Genomic DNA, 23,962 nt, shown 5'->3' on the forward strand with positions numbered 1-23,962 from the left:
GGGCTCTGCGGGGCACAGGACGTAGGGTCCCCTCCCTTCCAGCGTAGAGCCCCACCCTGGCTCCCTCTTCTGCTTCCCTTCCTCCGTCACCCCATTGCCAGAGACGGTTACAGCCAAGAAGGCCTATCTGCAAACAGGACGGAAAACGGGCCCAGGTTCACACATGGAGGTGCTGGAAAAACACCGTGCATTTGAAAAGGTTTCCATCCAAGGCGGCGATTCTCACCCCACCCCCACCCTTTTTTGTTTGGAATGTCTGACGTAGTCTTGGATCCCGCCCCAAGGGAGAAAAAAAAGCAACCAAACCCCAAACTTCCCTGCCAATCATGTTGATGCAGACACATAGCGACCTTATGGCAGAGCAGAACTGCTCTTGTTGGCTTCTGGGACTGTGACTATGGTTACTGGCCCAAACGTCTGGGGTTCGAACCCCGCCATCGTTCCCTGGGAGAAAAGACTAGGAGTCAGAATTACTGGCACTTCAGAGTTGCCACCTATACCCCACGTACCAGTGAGGAGAACTACATGCTCCCAGTGCTCCATCAATCCAGAAACTTGCCTTCCGGTTCTGTTGGGCGCAGATAGTACTCTGCGCACTCCGCTGACCTCAGTATTTACAGATGAAAAAGACCCATCTAGCCCACATGCACCAAGAACCAGGCAGAAATAAAACAGACCCGGAACTTGAGACTATATGACGTTTATTATATGTTGATAAAAGACCATAAAACCCATCTACATCAGGACCCAGTATTCCCTTCTAGGCCTTCCCAACCTCAGCTAAAAACACATCCATTTCCCCCCACCCGCAATCATTAGCAAAGACTAAAAAGATTGGGCTTCCAGAAGGAATAGAGGCTTGGCTCGGTTGGTCTCAGCAGCATGAACCTTTCAGCTCTCTGGACGAACTGAGCTAGCTGGAAGGGGCAGGCTCCGTTACTTCCTCCACCGCAGCTTTCAACAACGCTACCATCAACCACTCCTTCATTTCTTGTAGACTTGCCCGGAACCGATGCATGGCTAGAGGGTCCAAATGGGGACAGAGACAAGTGATTAGTAGCCTGGCAGGGGGGTTCCTGAGCTTCACAATGATTTTACTTAGGCTGGATTTACTTCTCTCCCCTTCTTTGGGGTGGATTTTAAACCTGTCTGTGACATTTTCATGGTTCTTCATGGCTTGCCAGGTCACTAAAACCTGCTGGATACCTCAAAATCTCCTAGCAGATCCTGCGCTTTGGCTTACAGCAGTGGTCCTCAACCGTCCCCATGCCGCGACCCTTTCACACAGTTCCTCATGTGGTGGTGACCCCCCAATCATAACATTCTTTTCATTGCTACTTCCTCAATAGCATTTTGCTACTGTTACGAATTGGGCGACTCCTGTGAAATGGTTGTTCGACCACAAAGGGGTCGAGACCCACAGGTTGAGAACCTCTGGCTTATAGCCTTCACTCAGCAAGCTGTCTGCTTGTCTAATGTCTTTCCAAGAGATATTCTTGTGGTGCAGTGGTTCAGGGCTCAGCCGCTAACGGAAAGGTTGGTGGTTTGAACGCACCGGCCTCTGTACACTAGGAATCAGCATCCACTCGATGACCATGAGTCCCTTCCGTCTGTTCTCCACGCTTATTAAAGATTGCTACAACTTCATCATTGTGTTCACTGCCGAATGCCCAGCGGGTAGAGTCGTGCCTGGCTGGCCGTGAGGCAGTGAGTGTTCATTACAGTGAACGAGACCTTCAAAATCATCAGAGGCGACTCTGAACTCTACAGTGTAGGAGATGAACTCCCATCAACTCATTCACCTCCCTGACTAACTGCAAGGCCCACAGGGCAGAGTACCACACTCCTCAGTTGCTTACACAGAGTCTCCATGCTTTACTCCGTGTTGAGCACAGAACTGGGCCTGGGAAGTTAATGAGGAGGCATGTATCCGAGTACCTACCAGTTCCTGCTAAGGAAGGCATTCATTAAAGGTGTGGAGATGGAAAGAGGCGACATGGAAGCACCAACAATGGGCAGCCAAACACAAGGATTTGGGCCCAGTTACAGAGGAGCTGGAAGGCCATCTTTGAAGACGCCAGGATTGGGGAGATCAGAATCCCTTACCCGTTTCCAGTCGAGGGCGCTTATCTGCAAACACAAGCCGGAACCAGCCTGGCTCTTTGCACATGAAGGACTGGCCAGAGGACAGCAATACCTTATTTCTCACAAAGTGACGATAGAGAATTTGTTCTTCTTCAAATGTACACTGGTGCAGGTACTAGAGAGGACCGAAGGACAAAGCCTTAGCCCAGGGGGGCATTTGCCTGCCCTGCCCTAGAATGCCAGGCCACTCTCGCACAAGCCTTACCTTCTTCAAGTTAATCCAGACATAGAGGCCAGAGCCACGATTGAGAAAGGGGATATCCAAGGCCTTCAGCTCATCTGTCACAAACTTGTGAGCTTCCCGGAGCCGCGAGCAATTAGTGGGATGATACACGTTGTCAATCCACTCTGCAGGGGTGAGAGAAGAGTCATCACAGGTATTGGTACAGACATCTACCCAAAGGTTCCTTATCCAACGTTCTGGGCTGCCTGCCAGCTCTTCCCGACTTGCTGGGATTCACACTCCACACACGCATCTATTATCTCTGGCTTGGGTGCAGACATTGAGTTTCTCAGTTGTTGGGTGCATCTAGTCGGTTCCGACTCCTGGTGGCCCTATGTGCCACACAATGTAACATGCCCCGTCCTGTGCCATCCTCCTAAGCATGTTTGAGCCTGTCACTGCAGCAGGGACCGCCTTCTGCCACTGCCCATCCACTTTACCAAGTAGGATGTCCTTACCCAAGGACTGGCCTCTAAAATAATGTGCCCCAAATATGAGACACAGTCTCGTCCATCCACCCTTCCAAGGAGCATTCTGGCTGTGATTTTTCCGAGACAGGTTTGGTTTATTCTTTTGGCAGCCCATGGTACTTTCAGTATTCTTCTCCAGCACCATTGTGGAAATACATCAGCTGTTGGTGGGAGGGTGAGGGAAGGAGGGGAAAAAGAGAAGCTGACAGCAAGGGCTCAAATAGAAAGTAAATGTTTAGAAAATTATGATGGCAATGTATATACAAATATGCTTGGTAGAATTATGTATGGATTGTTATTAGCTGTAAGAGCCCCCCAATAAAATGATCTTAAAAAAAAGAACCCCGTTTTTCAGTCTTCCTTAATTCAATGCCTAATTTTCATATGCAAATGAAGTCATTAAAATGCCAACCTTGCTTTTCAATAAGCTGAAGAGGGCTCCTGTAGCAGATTCTTCTGATGCAATGTGTCATTGGATCTCTTGACGGTTGCATCCATGAGCATGGGTCGTGGACCAAGCAAGACCAAGCACTTGACTTCAGTTTTTTCCCCCATTGATCACGATGTTACTGATTGGTGCAGTTGTGAGGCCTCTGGTTCTTGACCCTGAGTTATAATCCACACCGGAGGCTCCACTCCTTGGACATCATCAAGTGCTTCCAGTCTCACATCGAGGAAGCAAGGTGGTGTCATCCGCACACCGCAGGTGGCTCATAACCTCCCTCTCATCCTAGATTCATATCATCCAGTTTCTCTGATGATGTTTGCTCAGCGTATAGGCTGAGTAGGTATGCCAAGAGGATGTAACCCTGACGTATACCATGACTTCAAACCATGCAGTATTCCCTTGCTGTGTTCACACAACTGCCCCACAGACTGAAGATGTTGGTGGAATTCAGTTCCTTCACCACTAGGTAGCTTTAGTTTGCATAATAAAGCTATTAATTGGATTTCTTGGTATGTAGACAATGCACGCACACACACACACAGCATCGTACTTCTCGATGTTAAAATGTCCTTTCTGGTGAAGGCAACACCATTCCTTTTGATTTGTCTCGTTCCTGGCATAGTGAGCCACATGATTTGCTGATTCAAATGGCCAGTACCAGTTCGTTTCAGCTCACGAATGCCTAGAACATCTTTATACGTTCCATTTCTTCCAAGTTTCCCAGATGCATGCTTCGTATATCTCTAGTTCCGACGAACTGATGCTTCTAGTGGTTCTCATTTTGAGGGGTACCTATTAGCAAATGAAGGTCCCAAAGGCTTCACTTCATTCCGGCTTTGCTCCAACCAAGTCAACTACTTTGAGAAGACCACTCCTTCCTCAGTCAGATTTCGAGTGCCTTCCACTTGAGTCAGAAGAGTCCCATCTTCTGGTGCTCTCACCCCCATATTCTCCTCTTCATTAAGTTTTCAGGAACTGACAAGGTTTGATGCTGTCCTGTAGTGGGTTCAGTGGCCATTTCCTCTGACTTGCCAGGCTATCCTGTCTTCCTAGTCTCAGGCTGGAAGTTCCGCTGAAACCTGCTCACTTTGGATGTCCCTGCCAGCACTTGACGTACTAGTGACATAGCCTTTAACATGCCAGCTCCACACAAGCCGCACTGCATGACTGACTGATGGAAAACTTTTGGGGAAGGGGTGGGTCTCAGTAGTTCAGTGGAAATGTTCGTTATGGGTGTATATCCTAGAACAGCGGTTCTCAACCTGTGGGTCGCGATCTTTTGGGAGGTCAAATGACCCTTTTCACAGGGGTCACCCGATTCATAAAAGTAGCAAAATGACAGCTATGAAGTAGCAACAAACATAATTTCATGGTTGGGGGTGTCACCACAACATGAGGAACTGTATTAAAGGGTCACGGCATTAGGAAGGTTGAGAACCACTGCCCTAGAAGTAAGGGAGAGAGTGTAAAGGGGGAGAGTGTGGCCTAGAAGAAGCTGATGCTCCTGGCGTGTCTACTAGAAAGTTCGGTTTCCAATTCCAAGAACTATTGGGGTGGGGTGGGGGCTGAGACTTGAACTTTAACACCTCCCCCCCCCCAAGATTATCAACAGCATAATCTTTGAGAGGCAACCCACACATCATTATTTAAGCTCCCCTGCTAATTTCCACAGCCAAGATGGAGAATCAACATTCTAGGCTCTGGGAAACAGGTTTCTGCAAAGTGCTGATGTCCTGGAGGACAGCATCCAGTTAGAGTTCTCCTCCCTCCTTCCCCACTCCAAGAGGAAAGTCAGCTGTTCTTAGGAAACCACCCTGCACTATTGGTTTCATTCTTTACCCGCTTTGATGTAAACCCTCTAGCCTGGGATCTGGTTTGTAGAAGACTAAAAGATGTCTTCTCTACAGGTAGACCACTGATGCTCCCTCTGAGACCACCATTCACTTGAGATCTTAGGGGGAAGTTGGATCTAGATGCCCTAAAGCGAGTCACAGCGACCTTCCCCGATACACGCACTCTGCTTAGGAAAGTGAGGCTAAGCGGTAGGAGGGAGCTTTAAAACGCTCCTGAACACCGGCCTCTCCCTCCAGCCATAATGGACGGCATGGGAGGAAAGTGGTTACTTAAACAGAGAGCATTGGAGAGATGAGTTTAGAAGATATGCCTGACTCGGACAGTTCAAACTACAGGTGATCCCTCTCTGATGCATGCTGGACCTGATCTGGTTTTTGATAGCTTCTGTATTTTTGTTTTTTGTCTGTTCATATTGGGGTTTATCTCAGAAGTGTTGTGTCACTGGGGAATCACCCTCTTGGAGTTGTGTTACGTGTTTTTCTTTTTTTCAGTGGGTTGATGGATTGATGAAACCTATAGGGACAGCAAGTAAAAGAAGGGTTTCAGTGGTGGTGGTGAGGGGGCAATATGCAGTGATGGTGAGGGGTGAGGGGTGAGGGGTGAGGGGTGGGAGGAGAAAGTAAAATGGAGATGATATCAAGGAGTCCAGGAAGAAAAAGAATGTCTGGAAATGGATCGGGATAGCCACTGTACAATTCTGCTTTGTGTGACTGAACTATGGAATGATAGATCTATTAACGTCCAATTAATAAAATTCCTTAAAAGAAAATGGAATTCTTCATACACTTTTTAAAAACCTTACATTTTAGAGGAGAGTGTGTGTTCTTTTATTGTTTGTTTGTATTTGTATCTTGAAGTATTTGTGTCTGTCTTGAAGCAAGCAGAGGATTAGGGAGAAAAGACCAATTTCTCAATTTCTGGTCTTAGAAGGCAGTTAACCATATTCCCTTTCTGGGATGGGACCATGAGCTATGAGGCAGGCAGAAGTTCAAGCCCAGGCTGTGTTTCGACGACCACCTGCATCTTTCTCAGTGCACTGTGCTGTGGCTTCCTATCTCCCCCTACCTCCCCCCCCCTCCACTCCTCCTCTAAGCTTCATGTCTTCCCAGGGCTAAGCCCGAGACCATGAAAAGGATTCGCAATGTATTGAGAGTATTCACAGAGGTCTGAGGAGCACCTGAAATTCTCTGTGGCCATGAGATCCAGCCCAGGGGTGAGCCATGCACAGAGCACCGTACCTCGGCTTTGGAGTAGCCTGTACAGTTTGTACTGGGTGAGGCCCGACAGGCTGTGGAGGTAGCCCAAGGATCCTGCAGCAGCGACCACTTCCCTGTTATGGGAGTAGAGCGAGCCAAAGCGGAAGCCACAGATACCAAAATCCTGGAAGAGCAGGGGGTTGGGGTGGGGTGGGTTTGGTCAGGGGGACGAGAACACCTGATTTGTCTTCAGTTCCTGGCTCTCCTTCCTTCCCCACCCAAGGACCCACAAGCTAGGGCTCACCTTACTGGAACCCCAGATCACATGAGTCCTGCTGGGATCAGGCAAACTGGGGACAAAGAGGACAATCAAGGTTATAGCGTATGGTTCAAAGAAAAACACTTGAGGTAGATAAAGGGAAAGAGGGTTGACGTCTCTCCCAGACATCTGAAGCCAACAGGCCTCCGCTGCGCCCTAATCAAACCAGAAAGCCAACTGAATGAGATCTAGGACCATCAGCCTGGCTCGTGGCCTTCTTCCACTTGGGTCTCCATGTCACCTTGCTGGCATTGGGCTAGTCATGTATCTACCTACCGTTCCTAGAATTTACTCACCTATCTCTTGTGGTCCCAACTTCCACATAGCTGGTCCTTTGGCCAGTTATGTACGCCTTGATTTTCCTGCTACAATCTTCCCTAAGAGTTGGACTTTGCAAGAGCTTCCTCCCCTGGCCACCTTCCCTAGGGCTTTGCTTCACCCGGCAGTGCACCTTCGCCCTTACCGTCACGTCACCTTCTCTGCGACATACCTTTTTGGTCAGGCGGCACGTGCGAGGTAACTGGCTTCTCTCCTTTCCGATACTTCCCTTGCTCTTGAGCTCATTAAGTTTGGGACACAGAGACAGCTCCCAGAAACAGTGGGGACATGACATGACAGCGGGGCGGTGGCCATTCCCAACTCCAGCTGAGGCCAACTCACCTGCTCAAGCTCAGGACACTGTGGAACGTGGTGGCATCATCGAACACAGACAGCATGTAGATCTCATCTATAATCACATGTAGGCTGTGCCTTCAGAGTGGACAAAAGAATACCTGGGTTCATGACTCCATGGTTTGGTCTTTTCTATGTACAGATCAGTTGTTCCCACTGCCCCCGGAAGACCATCCGAATCTCCTAGGAGGCATGGGAACGTGCAGGAGGGCGATACACTACACAGGACCCTTAGGCTTGGATGAGAAGGATAGGATACATCTTTAATCGTTCTACCATCGGAGATCAACAGGAAGAGGTCAGGTGTCCTAAAAAGTGGGGGTCCCCTTTGGAATCCCATGGGGGCACTGGAATGTTTAAGGCGGGCTGCAGAAGCATACGCCTATGCATTGGATGCTGTCAAGTCATCGGTTCAAAACCACCAGCTGCTCCACAGGCGAAAGATGAAGGCTATCTACTCCTGTAAAGACTTACAGTCTTCGAAACCCATAGGGACGGGGGGGGGGGGGGGCTTGTGGTGAAAGGTCTACTTTGTCTCAGAGCAGCGGTGCTCAACCTGTGGGTCCGAGACCCCTTTGGGGCTCGAACAACCCTTTCACAGGGGACACTGGATTCATCACAGTAGCAAAATGGCAGTGATGAAGTAGCAACGACAATAATGTTATGGTTGGGGGTCACCACAATACGAGGAGCTGTATTGAAGGGTCGCTGCATGAGGGAGGTTGAGAACCACTGTCCTACTACAGGGTGGCTGTGAGACACAGCCAACTCGATGGCAGTGAGATCTGCACTTGATCCTGGACAATGGGCTATGGTACCAGTGTTTGTAATTCTCAGGGAGGCACAGAGTTTGCTATTGTTTTTTCCTAAAAAGGAGGCAATAAACCAAATAAGGGTTAGAAACTATGATCTAGTCACAAGGGGTGATATCTAGGTTCTCTTTCCTATGTACCTCTTGGCAAATTCCAGGTATGTCTTCAGTGAGTCTTCAGAGTAGATGTCACCCAGAGGATTCTGGGGATTGGTTAGCACAAGACCTTTGACTCTTCTCCCCTAAAAAGAACTCAAACATAGACTCAAGTGAGCACAAAAATCTTTTACATCTTTCCCAAATTCATCCACAGGGCTTTTACAGGTCAGGACACCTAATACAGGACATCTAAGTCCGGCCTGGGAAGGATCGTGAAGTGGCAGCTACCACCCTGCAGGCAGATGGGAAGCAGAACAGCTCTGGGAATTGGTCCAGAGAGGAGCCCTGGGAAAACTCACCTGGTCTCATTCCCCGTCTCTAAACAAAGGGCGCTCTCATGGTTTGGGCAAGTGAGTTGTACCTGAATCACTTTCAGAGCCTTCAGTGGCCATCTTGAAACCATGGTGTCTTCTTACCTTCAGCTTGGCATCCTGCAGGGCTTGCTCCAACTTGTCCACGGTCAGCTGGAACGGTTCTGTGTTCTCAGGGGTGACCTGGAGAACAGTGGCCAACATTTGTATACTGAAAAAGCTCTTGAGCCTTGATTCTGCAGTCCCTTAAACTAAGAACAATTCTCGTTTGTGAATAGACCCATGACACTAGGCCAAAGTGCCGCCGGCATCCCCAACTTCTCTACCCCTCCCCCACTCACACGGTAAGATTGTAAGACCTACTCCGTAGTCCCATGGTCCCCTAGCAAAGTCCCTTGCCCTGGGTGGGGGTGGAGGCTGAGGTGGGGAAGGGATCCCATTCTGACCTGACTGTCTAGGTGGACGGGCACCAGTTCAATCTGTGCATACACGTGGCAGATGAAGGTGAAGCCACTATAGAAGGGTGTAGGAATCAGAAAGGCATCTAGAAGCACAAAACAATGAGCCCGTCAGCCCACAGTCTCTCCATCACTATCTTCCTGACTCCCTAAGAATAGATGGAAAGCTACCTCACAGAAAAGGCCAGTTTGGCAATTCCATCCCAACCTGGAACCTTTCTCCATTTCTACCAATACGCTACACCTTAGTTGAAAGACCAAGAAGTAATATTCTTATGGACAATACAAAGAGGCTTCCAAATACTGGGGGCAAGTTCCATTGTGTCTTCATTCTTTTGAAGGCCCCTGGTACTTAGTAAGGGCAACTCAGATTTGTTCTTTGTGGGGTACACTAGAGAAGACTAGTAGGCAAGAATATCATTGAATCGTCCAGAATCCAGGACATGAGTCAAGCCAGGCTTGCAAACAAGTGGAGTCTTGATCATTTGGAGAGTCTAGTTGGTTTTGGCCAAACACGAGAAGCCAAAGCCAGTGCACAAGAAGAACTCTCCTTTCCATGCAGTGCTGTGGCGACCTCATATGGTCTTTTCTTCCAACCCATTTGATGCCAGTGGCCTTTGACTGAAACACGCTATCTTGGTCATTTTCTCTTATGCAGCCACAGCTCATAGCTGACTCTTAATTATTGATTAGAGCAGACTTCAAAACTTTATACAGTTCAGGAAAATATTTTCATAAAAAGTAGGAAATGCATATAACCTAAGACAATTAAGCAGGGCTCTCAGATCGGAGTTGAGACCTAAAGTTCAGCTTAGCATAATGGATTGGTTTCTATCATCATTCATGGGACATACTACCTTGAGGATGATCATAAGTCCCTCTCTATTAAATCAAGATCCCAATCTCTTAGCCCTAACAAAATACAAAGATAGACTAGTTAAATATAGGAGAAACCCCTTTCCCAGCCCTTTAGGGAAAGGCTCTGATCAAGGATTTTTCCTCTCCAAGATTAGGGCTCACGTGTTCCTTCCCATGGCCCCATGATTCACTTAGACTAAAAGCAGAGCCCACTTACTTACCCCCGACATCACACAGAACCATGGCCAGCGCAGAGAAGATAGGGGAGCATCCGTTTAGAACCACCACCTAAAAGAGACACTTAAGTCAAAACGCGAGACCCACAGAGGTGTGGGGGTGGGAAGGACAGCCACCCTGTCTCCCTCCTTCAGGAGGGGACAAACAGGAGAGTCTTTAGATACACTAACCATCACTCTGCCCAAGCCTTGAGACTCCCCACTAGTTCTCCTTACCTTCTCGGAAAACGCAGGCAGCCCCTTCCAAATATAGCCCCTGCACCAGAGTAGGCTCAAGGCTAAAACCTTGACTCACGTTTTCTGGATCGAGGGGAGTAGGTGCTTTGCAGTAGTGGGTCAGGAACTGGGCCACCGCCTTCCTTAGGCTGCAGATAGATCCAGAAAGGCCCTGTGGTTTCTAGGCTACAAGGTCCTTCCTCATTCATCAACTAGACTTCAGTCTTTCTCAAAGGGAAGGCCACAGAGGAGCCTTCTGATGAGCTTTAAAGGCTAAGATGCTCAGCTTCCCAGGTCCCACAGTCAGTGTGACACAGTAAGCTGCCACAAGAACGTGGGCCATTTGAATTGTAGCACAGTGCTCAGTGTCCTATGCCAGGCTTCTCCTCGGGTCTTTTGCTCTAGGGCCTGTCCAGAGCTTATTATTCAACTAAGAGAGGCAAACAACCAAGACTCTGGTCGCTTGATCCCACCCTCCTGATCCCGCTGCCTAGGAGAGAGGGGTCTGTGGAGCAGATACATGGAGCTGGGGGTGACTTACAATGGCTGTCCTTTCCAGTCAGAGTATTCCAGTAGACCTTCGTCAAGGTAGTTCATATCATCATCACTCAACTGTTGACAAAGAGGAATTGAAGGACAACACAACTAGGGAAGCCAGGAGGGCTCACCCTACCCGGACCATGGTCACGGGTATGCGTGCCATGTGCTGCTCAAAGGGCGGAGGCGTCCCTCTTATGGATTATAGATAAGTCACCGAGGAACGAATAACTACTAAACCTTCCTAATCTTACTCTTGGATCCGAGTTTCCCTTGGCCTCCTATACTTCTCCGGAGAAAACTTCCTGGGCTTGCTGACTGTGTCCGGGGCTTAGATGCACTTTCCTGGGGAGTTACTTATCCTAGCTCCCAAGCCCCACATTGACACGAGGTGCCTTCAGAAAGATGGGGGGAAAATGAAATTAAAAAGAACGGACTGTTGGAAGACCCATACTATCTACCATAGGCGTGGGAACAGGCTAGAGAGCGTGGGCCAGGAGGTGCGGGGACTCCCACGCTGCCTAGAATATGGCTTACCCTCTGAGACATCAGGTCAAAGCAGAGCTTGTTCTCACTGGTCTTAAGGTTGATGAAGCCCTGAAATGAGAGAAAGGCGAGGTCAGTTCTCTTGTTTGGACCCCCTATGGACACCTTGAAAGCTGCCCTCAAGCGAATAGCTATAGCTCGGTTTAGTCTAGCTGACCCCTTGCTGCCCCACGAAGCAGTTCAATCTGCACTCGACAGCCCTGTGTCCGCCAATGCTCCACAAACCCAACAAAACCGACAGCTTACACACGTCGCCCTTTCGCACCGTATCTTCACTGCCACGGAGTCAGTGCTGACTGCCGCAGCTGTGTTACGTACCAGATGTGCCAGGTCCAAGTTCTCTACGTGAGAGATACAGAACCAATGGTTTCAAGTGGGTTAATTTCATCCTCATGTCGAAGGGCTCCATGATGGTCCCTGCTTTAAATATGATAAAACTCAGAAGAAAGAACGGGGCGCCTACTAGTCGTGGGACCTTAGGTGACCGACAGGATGCCACCTGCCTACACCCAGAGCCTGCACCTTTCGCGAGTACAGCCCTCACCTGATATTTCTCTCTACCTTTCTTCCTTCCAGGGACCCCAAACCAAGCTCGCTACCATTGAGTCAATCCTGACCCATAGGGACACTACAGGGCGGGGTGGAGCAGCTCCTGCAGATGTCTGAGAAGGCACATTTTTACGGGAGTAGGAAGGCCCATCTTTCTCCCCTCCTTCAAGGATCCCCTTAAAGGACTGGAGATCCAGCTCCCCAGAGCTCAGTACAGAGCTAACAATACCCAGATGACCACCATCAACCACATGCCGCCCAGCAACATTAGGGGGGAGGCGTGACTAGTGCTAGCCAGCCAAAGTCCTCCAGAGATGCTGTGAATCCCCTTTGCCGAAAGCCCTTCATTAACTTTCTGTTAACCCTTAAGGTGATGTCCTAACACCACACCATGGCCTGTCCCTGCCCCTGCCCACCTCTTGCCACTAGGCTCCTTGTGCCTATGCTAACCCCATGTGGTGGGCCTCTTCTCCCAATCAATCCCAGCCCTCCATCATCGGAGCTTTCAAGCACGGTAATCCCCACCTCTTGAATGACCTCCCCCCAAGAACAGTGGGCCAATTTAGCCTTGCAAACAGATCTTTCTGGACCACTTGAAGTGGGTACACCTCAGCGTTTAGGGGGGACATGGGCATTGACGCTTGCTTCTCCAATAAGAGGACATCCACTCCTCGTGGATGTTGCCGGAGGGCAGGTTCACTCACCATGGTGAGCCTGCCTTCTGCTGTCAGAGCCACTGGGAGTCAGTGGACACTGTCTGCAGAATGCACACTGCAGATCTAAAACGTTCCTGGGTCCCCTGGTTTCTATCTCCAAAAAGGCGCCATTACCTCCCCTTCTGGGCTTCAATGAAAGCACACCGCATTCCACACAGAGGTGCTCTGTAGACCCATGTGAATAGCCCCCTTGGTTCTAGGTTCCCCTTATCTCACCAACTGGTTCTCTTTTTCGTGGTATTTATTGACGAGGTAGGCGTCATAGTCTATGAAGCCGGAGTGGTATAAGTCGGAGATCTTTTTCCCACGCTGGGAGAGGAAATAGGTGAAACCTGTCCCTGGGGCCGCACCCACGGGGGAAAGTGATTGGTCAGGCTGCCTGGAGGATCGGGTGCCCTGCCCAGGAGCACCAGCACCTCCAGCGTTCACAAAGGGTGGAAGCAACTGGGACTCCAGGCCACTCCAGGCCCCAGACTGCAGGATCTCGAGCAGCTGGTTTAGTAAGTAGATCACGATTCCTTTCTGCTCCGTGATGGTGTGCGCACACGTCTTCAACTTCGAGCCCGCAACCTCCACGCCCGCGTCCCTGTGCCTGATCAACTGCAGGGCGCTGTCCTCCACGGTGCTCTGCCACTTGCGCAGCTCTTCCAGGATCTTCAACATCTCCAGCAGCTGGTGGATGCCGACCTGGATTCTGAAGTCCTGACCCCTCTCTCGAATGAGCCTGGGGAGGAGGTTGGTCCAGCTACTTAAACTCAGGATCTCTGTATGGCGGCCTTCAGCAGGCTGGCCGGCCCCTGCAGAGAAGGAACAAAACCATATGCTGGGGCAAAGGACATTCCTGATGACCCTCAGGCTGCCAGGGTGGCTGCCCGACTTCAGGCTGGTCACAGACCCCTCAGGTTTCTATGCCTTGATGAGGTGCCTCCACATGGCCCTTGTTCAAGGACTACACTTCCGGGGTCCCAAGCCCAGGCACTGGGATGCTGGATTTAAATGACATCACCGTGTGCGCTGAGGAAGTCTTAGCGAATGCTTGAAGGAGAAAAGATGGAGGAAGCCAAACAGACTGGCTCTGGGGTCGGTATCGCCCACTCCCCGCCATCAAGTTGCTCCAAGGAGCAGCAGCCCTATAAGAGAGGAGAACTACTTCCTGGGTCTTCCGAGGAGGTAAATCATTACGGGAACAGACCACCTCACCTTTCACCCTCAACAGAGCAGTTTCTGCCATCGAGGGCAGAAAGAAGTTGGGGGGGGGGGGGTGCAGTTGCTATAAAAAAAAAGTCTTGAGTTGCTTGTTGTTGCTAAGATGGGGTCAGCACACTAGTGCCCAATGACCATAGCCAGCATTTCAGGAGCCCCTTGATGCTTCAGTGGGTTAAGCACCAGGCTGCTAACCACAAGGTCAGTGGTTCAAAGCCACCCAGCCTACTCCGCGGAAGATAAGGCTGCTGACTCCCATAAAGATTCAGTCTCAGAAGCCCCAAGGAGGCCCTCTGCTCTGTCCTCAAGGGTCACTGTGCATCAGAAGCAACCCACTGGCAGTGGGTATGAGCTATTGCCACATTAGAAATGCAGCGTGGCATGGTTGTGACAGGCCACGCGCCATCTTGGCTTTTCATAGTCAAGGTTGCCATCCCTCTGTTCTAGAATACTGGCCCCTTTTCTCTAGACTTTTTGAGATGACCATACCAGATAGCCCATGCCTGATGCTTAGTCCTTCCATCCTCCCACCGCAAACCCAGCTCAACCCCCTGCTGTGAGGTCATCAATCGGTAGGGTTTCTGAAGCTGTAAGACTGTAAGGGAGGCAGATGGCATTTGCACAAAACTGAGAAAAACGAGGCCACCCAGTCCACTGTCCCAGCTGCCTCCTCTCTGGAAACTCTGGCCTAGATCAGTAACCCCCCCAACTTAAACAGCCACTAGAATCACAGGAGGGCTTGTGAGGTGATTTGGGAGGTCTGTGTGGGCTAGGCCTGAGCTGAAATTTCTAATGAGTTCCCAGCTGGTACTGATGTTGCTGGTTCAGGGACTGGACGAGACACTGGCAATTTAGAACAGCCTTCCTCCTCAAAAATAACCAAACTGCTAGGCAAGCCCTAAGAAACACCTTTTTCAAAACTCCAAAGAATTGACAGCACACCGAATTACACAGATAAAAAAGGTGTTGAATGGGTGTTTTATTTATGAACATATTTACCACAGGGGTAGGGGAAAAATAAGAATTGACCATTTATAAGAGCAGAAAATGACCATGTGTAAGAACACTTGAAGCTGCCAGCTGTCTCAAGTCTTGTCTAAGATTACCCTTATGGAGGGGCTTCAAGCTGGTTCTTCCCAATGTTTCATTCGGGCTTCAGCCCTGTGGGGAACTTGCCATTCCACTCCCAAATGCATGAAATGAGAATCTTATTGAAATGTCAGTTCTGATGGTGCCCGGCTATCAAAAGATATAGTGTCTGGGGTCTTAAAGGCTTGAAGGGAAACAAGTAGTCATCTAGCTGAGAAGCAACAAAGCCCACATGGAAGAAGCACAGCCTGTGTGATAATGAGGTGTCGAAGGGATCAGGGATCAGTCACCAAAGAACAAAAAGTCATATCATTGTGAATGAGGGGGAGTGCAGAGTGGGGACCCAAAGCCCATCTGTAGGCAACTGAACATCCTCGTACAGAAGGGTCGCAGGGAAGAGATAATCAAGTCAGAGTGCACTATAGCACCAATGAAACATACAACTTTCCTCTAGTTCTTTAATGCTTCCTCTCCCCACCCCACTATCATGATCCCAATTCTACCCTACACACACACCGGCTAGACCAGAGCATGTACACAGGTACAGATAAGAGCTGGAAACAGAGAATCCAGGACAGATAAACCCCTCAGGACCAATAATGAGTAGCGATACCAGGAGGGTAAGGAGAAAGTGGGGGAGGAAGGGGGAACTGATCACAATGATCTACATATAACCCCCTCTTTGGGGGACAGACAACAGAAAAGTGGGTGCAGGGAGACATCAGTCAGTATAAGACATGAAAAATAATAGTTTATAAATTACCAAGGTTTTGTGACAGAGGGAGAATGGGGGGGGGGGTGGGGAATGAGGAACTGATACCAAGGGCTCAAGTAGAAAGAAAACGTATTTAAAATGATGGCAACAAATGTGCTTGACACAATGGCTGGATGTGTGGATTGGGATGAGAGTTGTGCGAGCCCCCAATAAAATGATTTAAAAATAAAAGATGTCAGTTCTGCTTCAGCATATCTGCACGGAAACAAGGAGCACTGGCGGCTCAGTGGGTTACATGTGGAGCTGCTAACCACAAGATGAGCAGGTCAAAACCACTAACTGCTCTGTGGGAGAAAGAGGAGACTTTGAACTCCTGGAAAGTTACCGTGTTGATAGCCCACAGGGACACTTCTCCTGTGTCTTATATGGTCTCTGTGAGTCAGAACAGACCAGGTGGCGGTGAGTGCATGGTACAAACACACATTCCAAGTAGGGTGTGTGTGTGTATGTGTCAAAATGGAACCACCTCACTCACAAACCAAATCTTATTTCTTTTCCAGGTTTGTAGCACCACACGACACTCAGCTTCTCCTAATCCATGCACAGTCTGCGCTAGTCCCACACCAGCCCATATGTACTTCCTTGTGCCCCTTCATGTCCCTCCTTGCTTAGTAACTGCCCGGGTCAGCCTTCATTATATCCTTAGCAAGGTGACTGGCCATTTCGGGAATCAACGTGAGTGAGTAGGAGGGCACAGACAAGATGCTGCTGCCGGTCAGTAATGGGGATTCGCTCGCTTGCCATTGAGTGGATTCTGTCTCGGAGACTCCCTGTGAGTTTCCAAGACCCAGTCTTTGTGGGAGCAGAAAGCCTCATCTTTCTCCTACAAAGTAGCTCTAGTGGTTTGGGGTTGCTGATCTAGCAGTTAGCAGGCCAACGTTAAACCACTGTGCTGCTCATTGCCACTGAATCAATGCCAACCCATCACAACCCCCCATGGGTAGCAATGCTGTTTATGGGAGTAGAACGTGCAGTCTTTCTCTCTGAGTCGCTGGTGGTTTTGAACTTCCAACCATGTGGGTCGTGGCCCAATGCAGAACCACTTCACCACCAGGGCTCAACTTATGATGCCACAAAGATTCCTTATGGTGACTGTGGCCAAGAAAAAAGGTGCAGCAGCCAGATGGCACTACAGAGAAAAACTGTACACACTTGCCTTGGGATGCCTAATGTAAACTGACACAAAACCCCCCAGTGTTCTAACATTCATAAAATGTGAGAGAGTCCTTCTACCTGGCCTAGGAGCCCCGACAGAATGGTGGGGTGCTAACACATGGTGGGCTGCTAACTGCAAGGTCAGAAGTTTGCAACCACCAGCCGCTCCACAAAAGAAAAATGAGGCTTTCTACTCCTGTAGAGAGTTACAGTGTTGGAAACCCACAGAGACAGTTCTACTCTATCTTATAGGGTTAGGGTCATTATACATCTCAGAATCAACACAATGGCAATTACATTTTGTTTTATTTTTAAAAGATACCTTGCCTAACCTTTATTCCTTATCCCAAAAGCAAAATGACAGTTATGAAATAGCAATGAAAATAATTTTATGGGAAGATGGCGACGGAGTGACACATACCAGAGGGACTCCACAGAATTCAGCCCAGTAGAGTTGCTTAGAGGGAAATTCAACGCTGCTGCAATGCAGGAGGAGTATCATAAAGATAAGTAGGCACAGACCCATGGGGTTTTGAGGAGCTGAGGGCTTTTGGCTTACTCCAGTGAAGGCCGGCTGGTGCTTGACCTTGAACCCGCCACTGTCTCTGCTGGAGCCTGGACCATTTGGAGCCCGTAGTGGGGCTTGGTCTCAACACAGCCACAGTTTGCCCCCGCCTGCCTCGGGGCAGGGACTGGACCCTTGCAGCTCCACGGGTAGGGATCAGGGTTCAGCTACATTGTTACTTTTGTTTCCATCTCTTCTCTCTATCCCCACAGTCTTGGAGGGCTGGGCCCTAACGACCTCAATGAAAAAAAACAGGAGAAACAAAAGGTAATGGCAGAAGATGTCCTGAACATAATGACATGCATAGAAGAAGCAGACATTGAGCTGCCATAGAAATATTCAGAAAGCTACTTGGAGTCATACATGATATGAGGGAAACAAAACAGGAAAAGGATGAAATGATAGAGGAGGAAAAGGCCATATACCAAAGGGAAATACAGGCACTTAAGGAGGATATAACAAAAACCAGTAGCAGAGACACGGACCTCAACTGGAAGAAGCAGAGAACCACATCAGTGACTTGGAGTACAGTCAAGCAGACTTTAACAAATGCGAGCAAAAATCTAGTAAGATCATCAGAGAAGCTGAAGAAAATCTAAGAGCTATGGTCTGATGCTATGGAGCGGAACATTAGAATTATTGGCTTACCGAAGGAAGACACAACAAAGAAATCACCTACAACAATAGTGAGAGGATTCTTGGAGGAAAGCTTTCCCAGCTTAATGAAGGAAAACCAGGTAACCATTCAGGAGGCTGAGAGAACACCAGCTAGATTAAATCCCAAGAAGAAGTCACCAGGGCACATAATAGTAAAGCTAACTTTGAGAAAATGGAGAAAATCATGAGAGCAGCTAGAGAAAAACAAGCAATCACATATAAAGGTTCCCAAGTAAGAATATGCTCAGACCTATCAGCAGAAACTACGAAGAGGAGAGAGTGGAGTAACATATTCCAAAGATTGAAGGAAAACAACGCAAACCCAAGAATACTCTACCCAGACAAATTATCGATCAACATAGATGGAGAAGTAAGAGTCTTCCCAGACAAGAAAAAACTCAAAGAATACGTTAGAAGAAACCCAGCCCTACAAAAGAGCCTTGCCGACCCAGTATGGGCAGAACAGCACTCACCAAGCAGAAACAAGAGACCGCCACATAGAACAACCTCGCACAGAGGGCAACAAAGAGAAAACAAACCCCAAGATAACATTCTTAAAGGATGGAAAGATGATACACACACACACACACACACACACACACACACAAACATGCACAACACACTAATGAGAAAGGAAAGTAGGAAAACTCCCAACACAAAAGGTATAAGATGACATCACAGAGTCTGCAGATGGAGATAATAACTCTGAATATCAATGGCCTGAACTCAGGCATTAAAAGACTGAGACTAGCAGACTAGACTGGCTTAGAAAACAACCCATCAATCTGCTGCCTACAGGAGACACATCTCAAGGCTACAGACAAAAATAGACTCAGAATCAAAGGCTGGAGAAAGGCATACCAAGCAAACAACAATTCAAAAAAAGGAGGGGTTGCAATCCTGATCTTAGATAAAATTGACCTCAAAGTGCAAACCATAAAAAAGATAAGGAGGGACAATACATAATGCTCAAGGAAATGGTAGACAAAGAACCACTAAGCATTGTAAACATGTATTCCCTGAATGAGAGACCCACTGAATATGTCAACCAAACACTCCAAAATTTGAAAAAAGAAATCACAGGCTAAACAATTATAGTGCGTGACTTCAACACACCACTCTCTGAGAAAGATAGATCACAGGAAAAGAAACTCAACACGGAGGCTAGAGATCTAAACACTACAATTAGACAATTTGACCTGATAAATATTTACAGAACTTTTCATCCAAATACAAAAAAATGTTCACATTCTTCTCAAGCCCACATGGCACATATTTGAAGATAGACCACATTCTGGGACATAAGGCAAATCCACATAAATTTAAACACATTGATATCATACAGACCTCTCTCTTTGACCACTGTGCCATAAGGCTGGAAATCAACAAAAGGAAGATGAGAAAACAAGAACAGGCAATTGGAGGATGAATAACTCTCTAATGCAAAAGGCATGCTTACTGGCACAGATCAGAGATGAAATTAGGAAATTTCTAGAAACCAACGAGAATGAGCACATGACATACCAAAACTTATGGAACACAGCAAATGCAGTTATCAGAGGAAGTTGCATAGTAATACCTGCACATCTGAGGAAGAAAGAGAGACTCATGATTGATATGCTGGCACAAAATTTACAACAACAAGAGCAGAGGCAGCAGGACAATCCTACTAATAGCAAAAGAAAAGAAATTATAAAAATCAGGACTGAGATTCAGGAGAGGGAAAATAAGAAAACTATGGAAAAATTAATGCTACTAAGAGTTGGTTCTTTGAAAAGATGAACAGAATCAACAAACCACTGGCAAACCTAACCAAAGAAAGGAGGTAACAAATTTCAATAGCAAGAATGAGGGATGAAAGAGCAGACATTACAACAACAGACCCTAATGAAATCAAAAGGATAATTGCACAGTACTATGAATGATTGTACTCCAATGAATTAAAAAATTTGGAAGACATGGACAAATTCTTGGAGAAACAATCCCTCCCTAGACTATCCTTGATGGATAGTCAAGAATCTCAACAGACCCATAGCCATAGAAGAAATAGGCAAGGTTATCAAGGGATTACTAACAACAACCAAAAAAACCCTGAACCAGATGGCTTCACTGGAGAATTCTACCAAACACTTAGGGAAGAACTAACACCAATCCAACACAAACTTTTCCAGAACATAGAAAAAGATGGCAAACTCCCGAACTCTTTCTACGAAGCTAGTATAATTCTGATACCCAAACTAGGCAAGGATCCCACAAAAATCGACAACTACATACCAATATCCCTAATGAACATCGATGCAAAATCCTTAACAAAATACTAGCCAACAGAATACAAAAGTATATAAAACAAATAATTCACCACGACCAAGTGGGATTCATGCCAAGGATGCAGGGATGGTTCAACATATGAAAGACCATTAGTATTAATCATCACATTGACATGAAAAACGATAAGAACCACATGATAATATCTATAGATGCAGAAAAAAACATTCGATAACATCCAGCACCAATTTCTGGTTAAGACACTTGAGAAAATAGGAATGGAAGGAAAATTCCTCAAGACAATACAAGCTATAAATGAAAATCCAACAGCCAATGTGGCCGTCAATGGATAAAAGACTAGCACCATCCCACTGAAAAAGGGGACCAGACAAGGATGCCCCTTGTCCCCACTCTGGAGGTTTTAACTAACAGCATAAGGCAAAGAAAAGACATCAAAGGTATTCATCTGGGGAAGGAAGAGGTAAAACTATTGTTATTTGTAGATGTTATGTTTTTTACATGGAAAATCCCAAAAGTTCCACAAGGGAAGTACTGGAAGCAATAGAGGAGTTTGGTAGAGTAGCAGGATACAAGATCAACAAACAGAAGTCCATCGGACTCTTATACACATCAGATAAGACCACAGAAGAGGAGATCAAAAAGGTGGTACCCTTCACAATAGCCAAGCATAAATTGGAATATCTAGGGATATACCTGACTAAAAGAACAAAAGACTTATTTGAGGAAAACTAGAGGACACTATTACAAGAAACCAAGAGTGACCTCAACAAATGGAAGACTATCCCAGGCCAGTGGATTGGAAGACTCAATATAGTCAAGATGGCAGTTCTGCCAAAGGCACTATATAAGTTTAATGTAATCCCAATACAATACCCTCCTCTTTCTTCAAAGAAATGGAAAAACTGATTACTAATTTCAGATGGAGAGGGAAGGAGCCCAGAATTAGCAGAGAACTTCACAAGAAGAAGGACACAGTGGGAGGGCTTGCTTTACCTGACTTTAGCACACACTACACAGCCACAGTTGTCAAAACTGCATGGTTTGGGTACAATGACAGATACTCAGACCAATGGAAAAGAACTAAAGACCCAGAAATAAAATCATAAGCATACAGACAACTGATGTTTGATAAGAGCCCCCAAAATATCCGATGGAAAGCAGATGCCCTCTTTAACAAGTAGTGATGGAAAAAATGGATATTTACCTGCAGAAAAATGAAATTAAGACCCTTATCTCACTCCATGCACAAGAATAAACTCAAGGTGGATCACAGACCTTGAAGTTAAACCCCAAACCATTAGGGCCAATTTGTGAATTGGGACCAACTTGAGAACTTTGGTGCAGGGAATACATAGGCTATCAGAAATAGGGAAGGACACAACACAGAGGAGACACAAATTAACAAATGGGATATACTGAAGATAAAATACCTGTGTATATCGAAAGAATTCACCAAGAGAGTAATAAGAGAGTTCATGGACTGGGAAAACATCTTTAGCAATGACACATCAAAGGCCATATAGATCTATGTGCATATATTTATAGGTTTTGTATTAAAGTAGCAGAAGGACATTGGACCTCCACTTAAGTACTCCCTCAATGCAAGAATACTTTCTTGTATCAAATTGGCATTCTATGATGCTCACCTTCCCACACAACCACTGAAGACAAAGCGGGTGAATAAGCAAATGTGGTGAAGAAAGCTGGTGGTGCCCGGCTATCAAAAGAGATAGAGTCTGGGGTCTTAAAGTATTGAAGGTAAACAAGCGGTCAACTAGCTCAGAAGCAACCAAACCCACATGGAAGAAACACACCAGCCAGTGTGATCACGAGGTGCTGAAGGGATCAGTTATCAGGCATCATCAGAAGAAAAAATATTATCATAGTGAATGAAGGGGCACGGGAGTGCAGGGTGGAGACCCAAAGACCCTTTGTAGGCCATTGGACATCCCCTTACAGAAGGGTCTCAGAGAGGAGACAAGCCAGTCAGAGTACGATGTAGTAACAATGAAAAATACAACTTTCTTCAGTTCCTAAATGCTTCCTCTGCCCCCACTATCATGATCCCAATTCTACCTTGAAAGTCTGGCTAGACCAGAGGATGTACAGATAGGAACTGGAAACACAGGGAATCCAGGGTGGATGATCCCTTCAGGACCAGTGGTACGAGTGTCAATACTGGGAACCTAGAGGGAGGGTGGGTTGGAAAGGGGGAACCAATTTCAAGGATCTACATGTGACCTCTTCCCTGGAGAACGTACAACAGAAAAGTGGGTGAAGATATGACAGGGAAAGATATGACAAAATAATAATTTATAAATTATCATAGGTTCATGAGGGAGAGGGGAGTGGGGAGGAAGGGGAGAAATCAGGAGCTGATGCCAGGGGCTTAAGTGGAGAGCAGATGTTTTGAGAATGATAAGGGCAATGAATGTATAAATGTGCTTTACACAATTGATGTATATATAGATTGTGATAAGATTTGTATGACCCCCTAATAAAACAATTCAAAAATTTTTTTTAAAAGAAAGAACATGATTTTATGGTAGGAGGTGTCACCACAACATGAGGAACTGTATAAAAGGGTCACAGCATCAGGAAAGTTGAGAATCACTGGACTGGGGGCTTTCTTGGACTTCCTTCCTGCAAGTCCTAGCTGTTGTTGTTGCCAAGTCCACCCTATTCTTCCCCACCCAATTAGCCCTACGAAGGGACTCCCACACACAGGGAAAGGGGTTTCAGCGGGCAGGGGGCAGCTGCCAGGGAAACGTGACCCAATAGGCCATTGGAAATGGAAAGGACAGGAGTTAGGAGAACCTCTTCAGGAAGAATTATAGAGAATATGGGCCCAAGGTAAGTAGCTGAAAGAAATGCGCTCCTGATAAAATGTGTTTTCTGACAATAAACTTGGGGCATGATGAGGAGGGAGCGTGAAGTGGAAACTCTGCCAAGAACTCTCTTTTCTTCGGGAGCAGTCTATTGTGAACACAATGGAATGATAATCCTACACCTCAGCCGGAAGTCATTTACTGGGCATCTGAAGCCTCTGCTCAGATCTTCTCACCAAGATCCTTGATTCCAATACTCCTCAGTCTCTTAATTCACCCCCACCCTCAGATACATCCAGGACAGTATGGCTTGAGGCAACAGTCCCTGACTCTGAGCGGATACAGATCTTAACCAGGATACGGGAAAGGGAAATCAACAGGGGGAGGTGTCTAGGAGCAAGCTAGTCTCTTGTTCACCTTTGAGATGCCAGCCCGAGCATGGTGCTTATACCTATAAACCAGGATACCTTTCTTGCCACAGGGGCTCCCCTACAAGCCCTTTGAGCTCTGCCTGGCCATCTGGCCCTTGCCACCTACCTGCCCCTCTGGGGTGTTATTGGAACCTCATTCAAATTCTTCATTCTCACAGGAGAGCTGAACAGCAAACATGTAGCTGACTTTCAGTATATGGGAGGGGCAGAGTGTCTGAAAATACAGATCTCCAAATACAAAGTAAAAAA

At 47.2% G+C, this 23,962-nt stretch overlaps 1 protein-coding gene across 1 annotated transcript; it reads right to left on the minus strand.

Annotated features, from left to right (window-relative positions):
• Positions 1–107: 107 nt before the first annotated feature.
• LOC142445771 (putative inactive 1-aminocyclopropane-1-carboxylate synthase-like protein 2) lies at positions 108–13,955 on the minus strand. Its single transcript, XM_075547685.1, has 15 exons — positions 13,925–13,955; positions 12,941–13,521; positions 11,451–11,510; positions 10,918–10,988; positions 10,456–10,525; positions 10,146–10,212; positions 9,055–9,152; positions 8,714–8,791; positions 8,280–8,380; positions 7,316–7,405; positions 6,641–6,686; positions 6,379–6,520; positions 2,351–2,493; positions 2,107–2,260; positions 108–127 (listed from the first exon to the last, which is right to left on the minus strand). The coding sequence occupies exons 1-15, from the start codon at positions 13,953–13,955 to the stop codon at positions 108–110; spliced, it is 1,752 nt and encodes a 583-aa protein (XP_075403800.1).
• Positions 13,956–23,962: the final 10,007 nt, after the last annotated feature.

This window comes from Tenrec ecaudatus, chromosome 4 (assembly GCF_050624435.1).
Source record: "Tenrec ecaudatus isolate mTenEca1 chromosome 4, mTenEca1.hap1, whole genome shotgun sequence".
Taxonomy (NCBI): domain Eukaryota; kingdom Metazoa; phylum Chordata; class Mammalia; order Afrosoricida; family Tenrecidae; genus Tenrec; species Tenrec ecaudatus.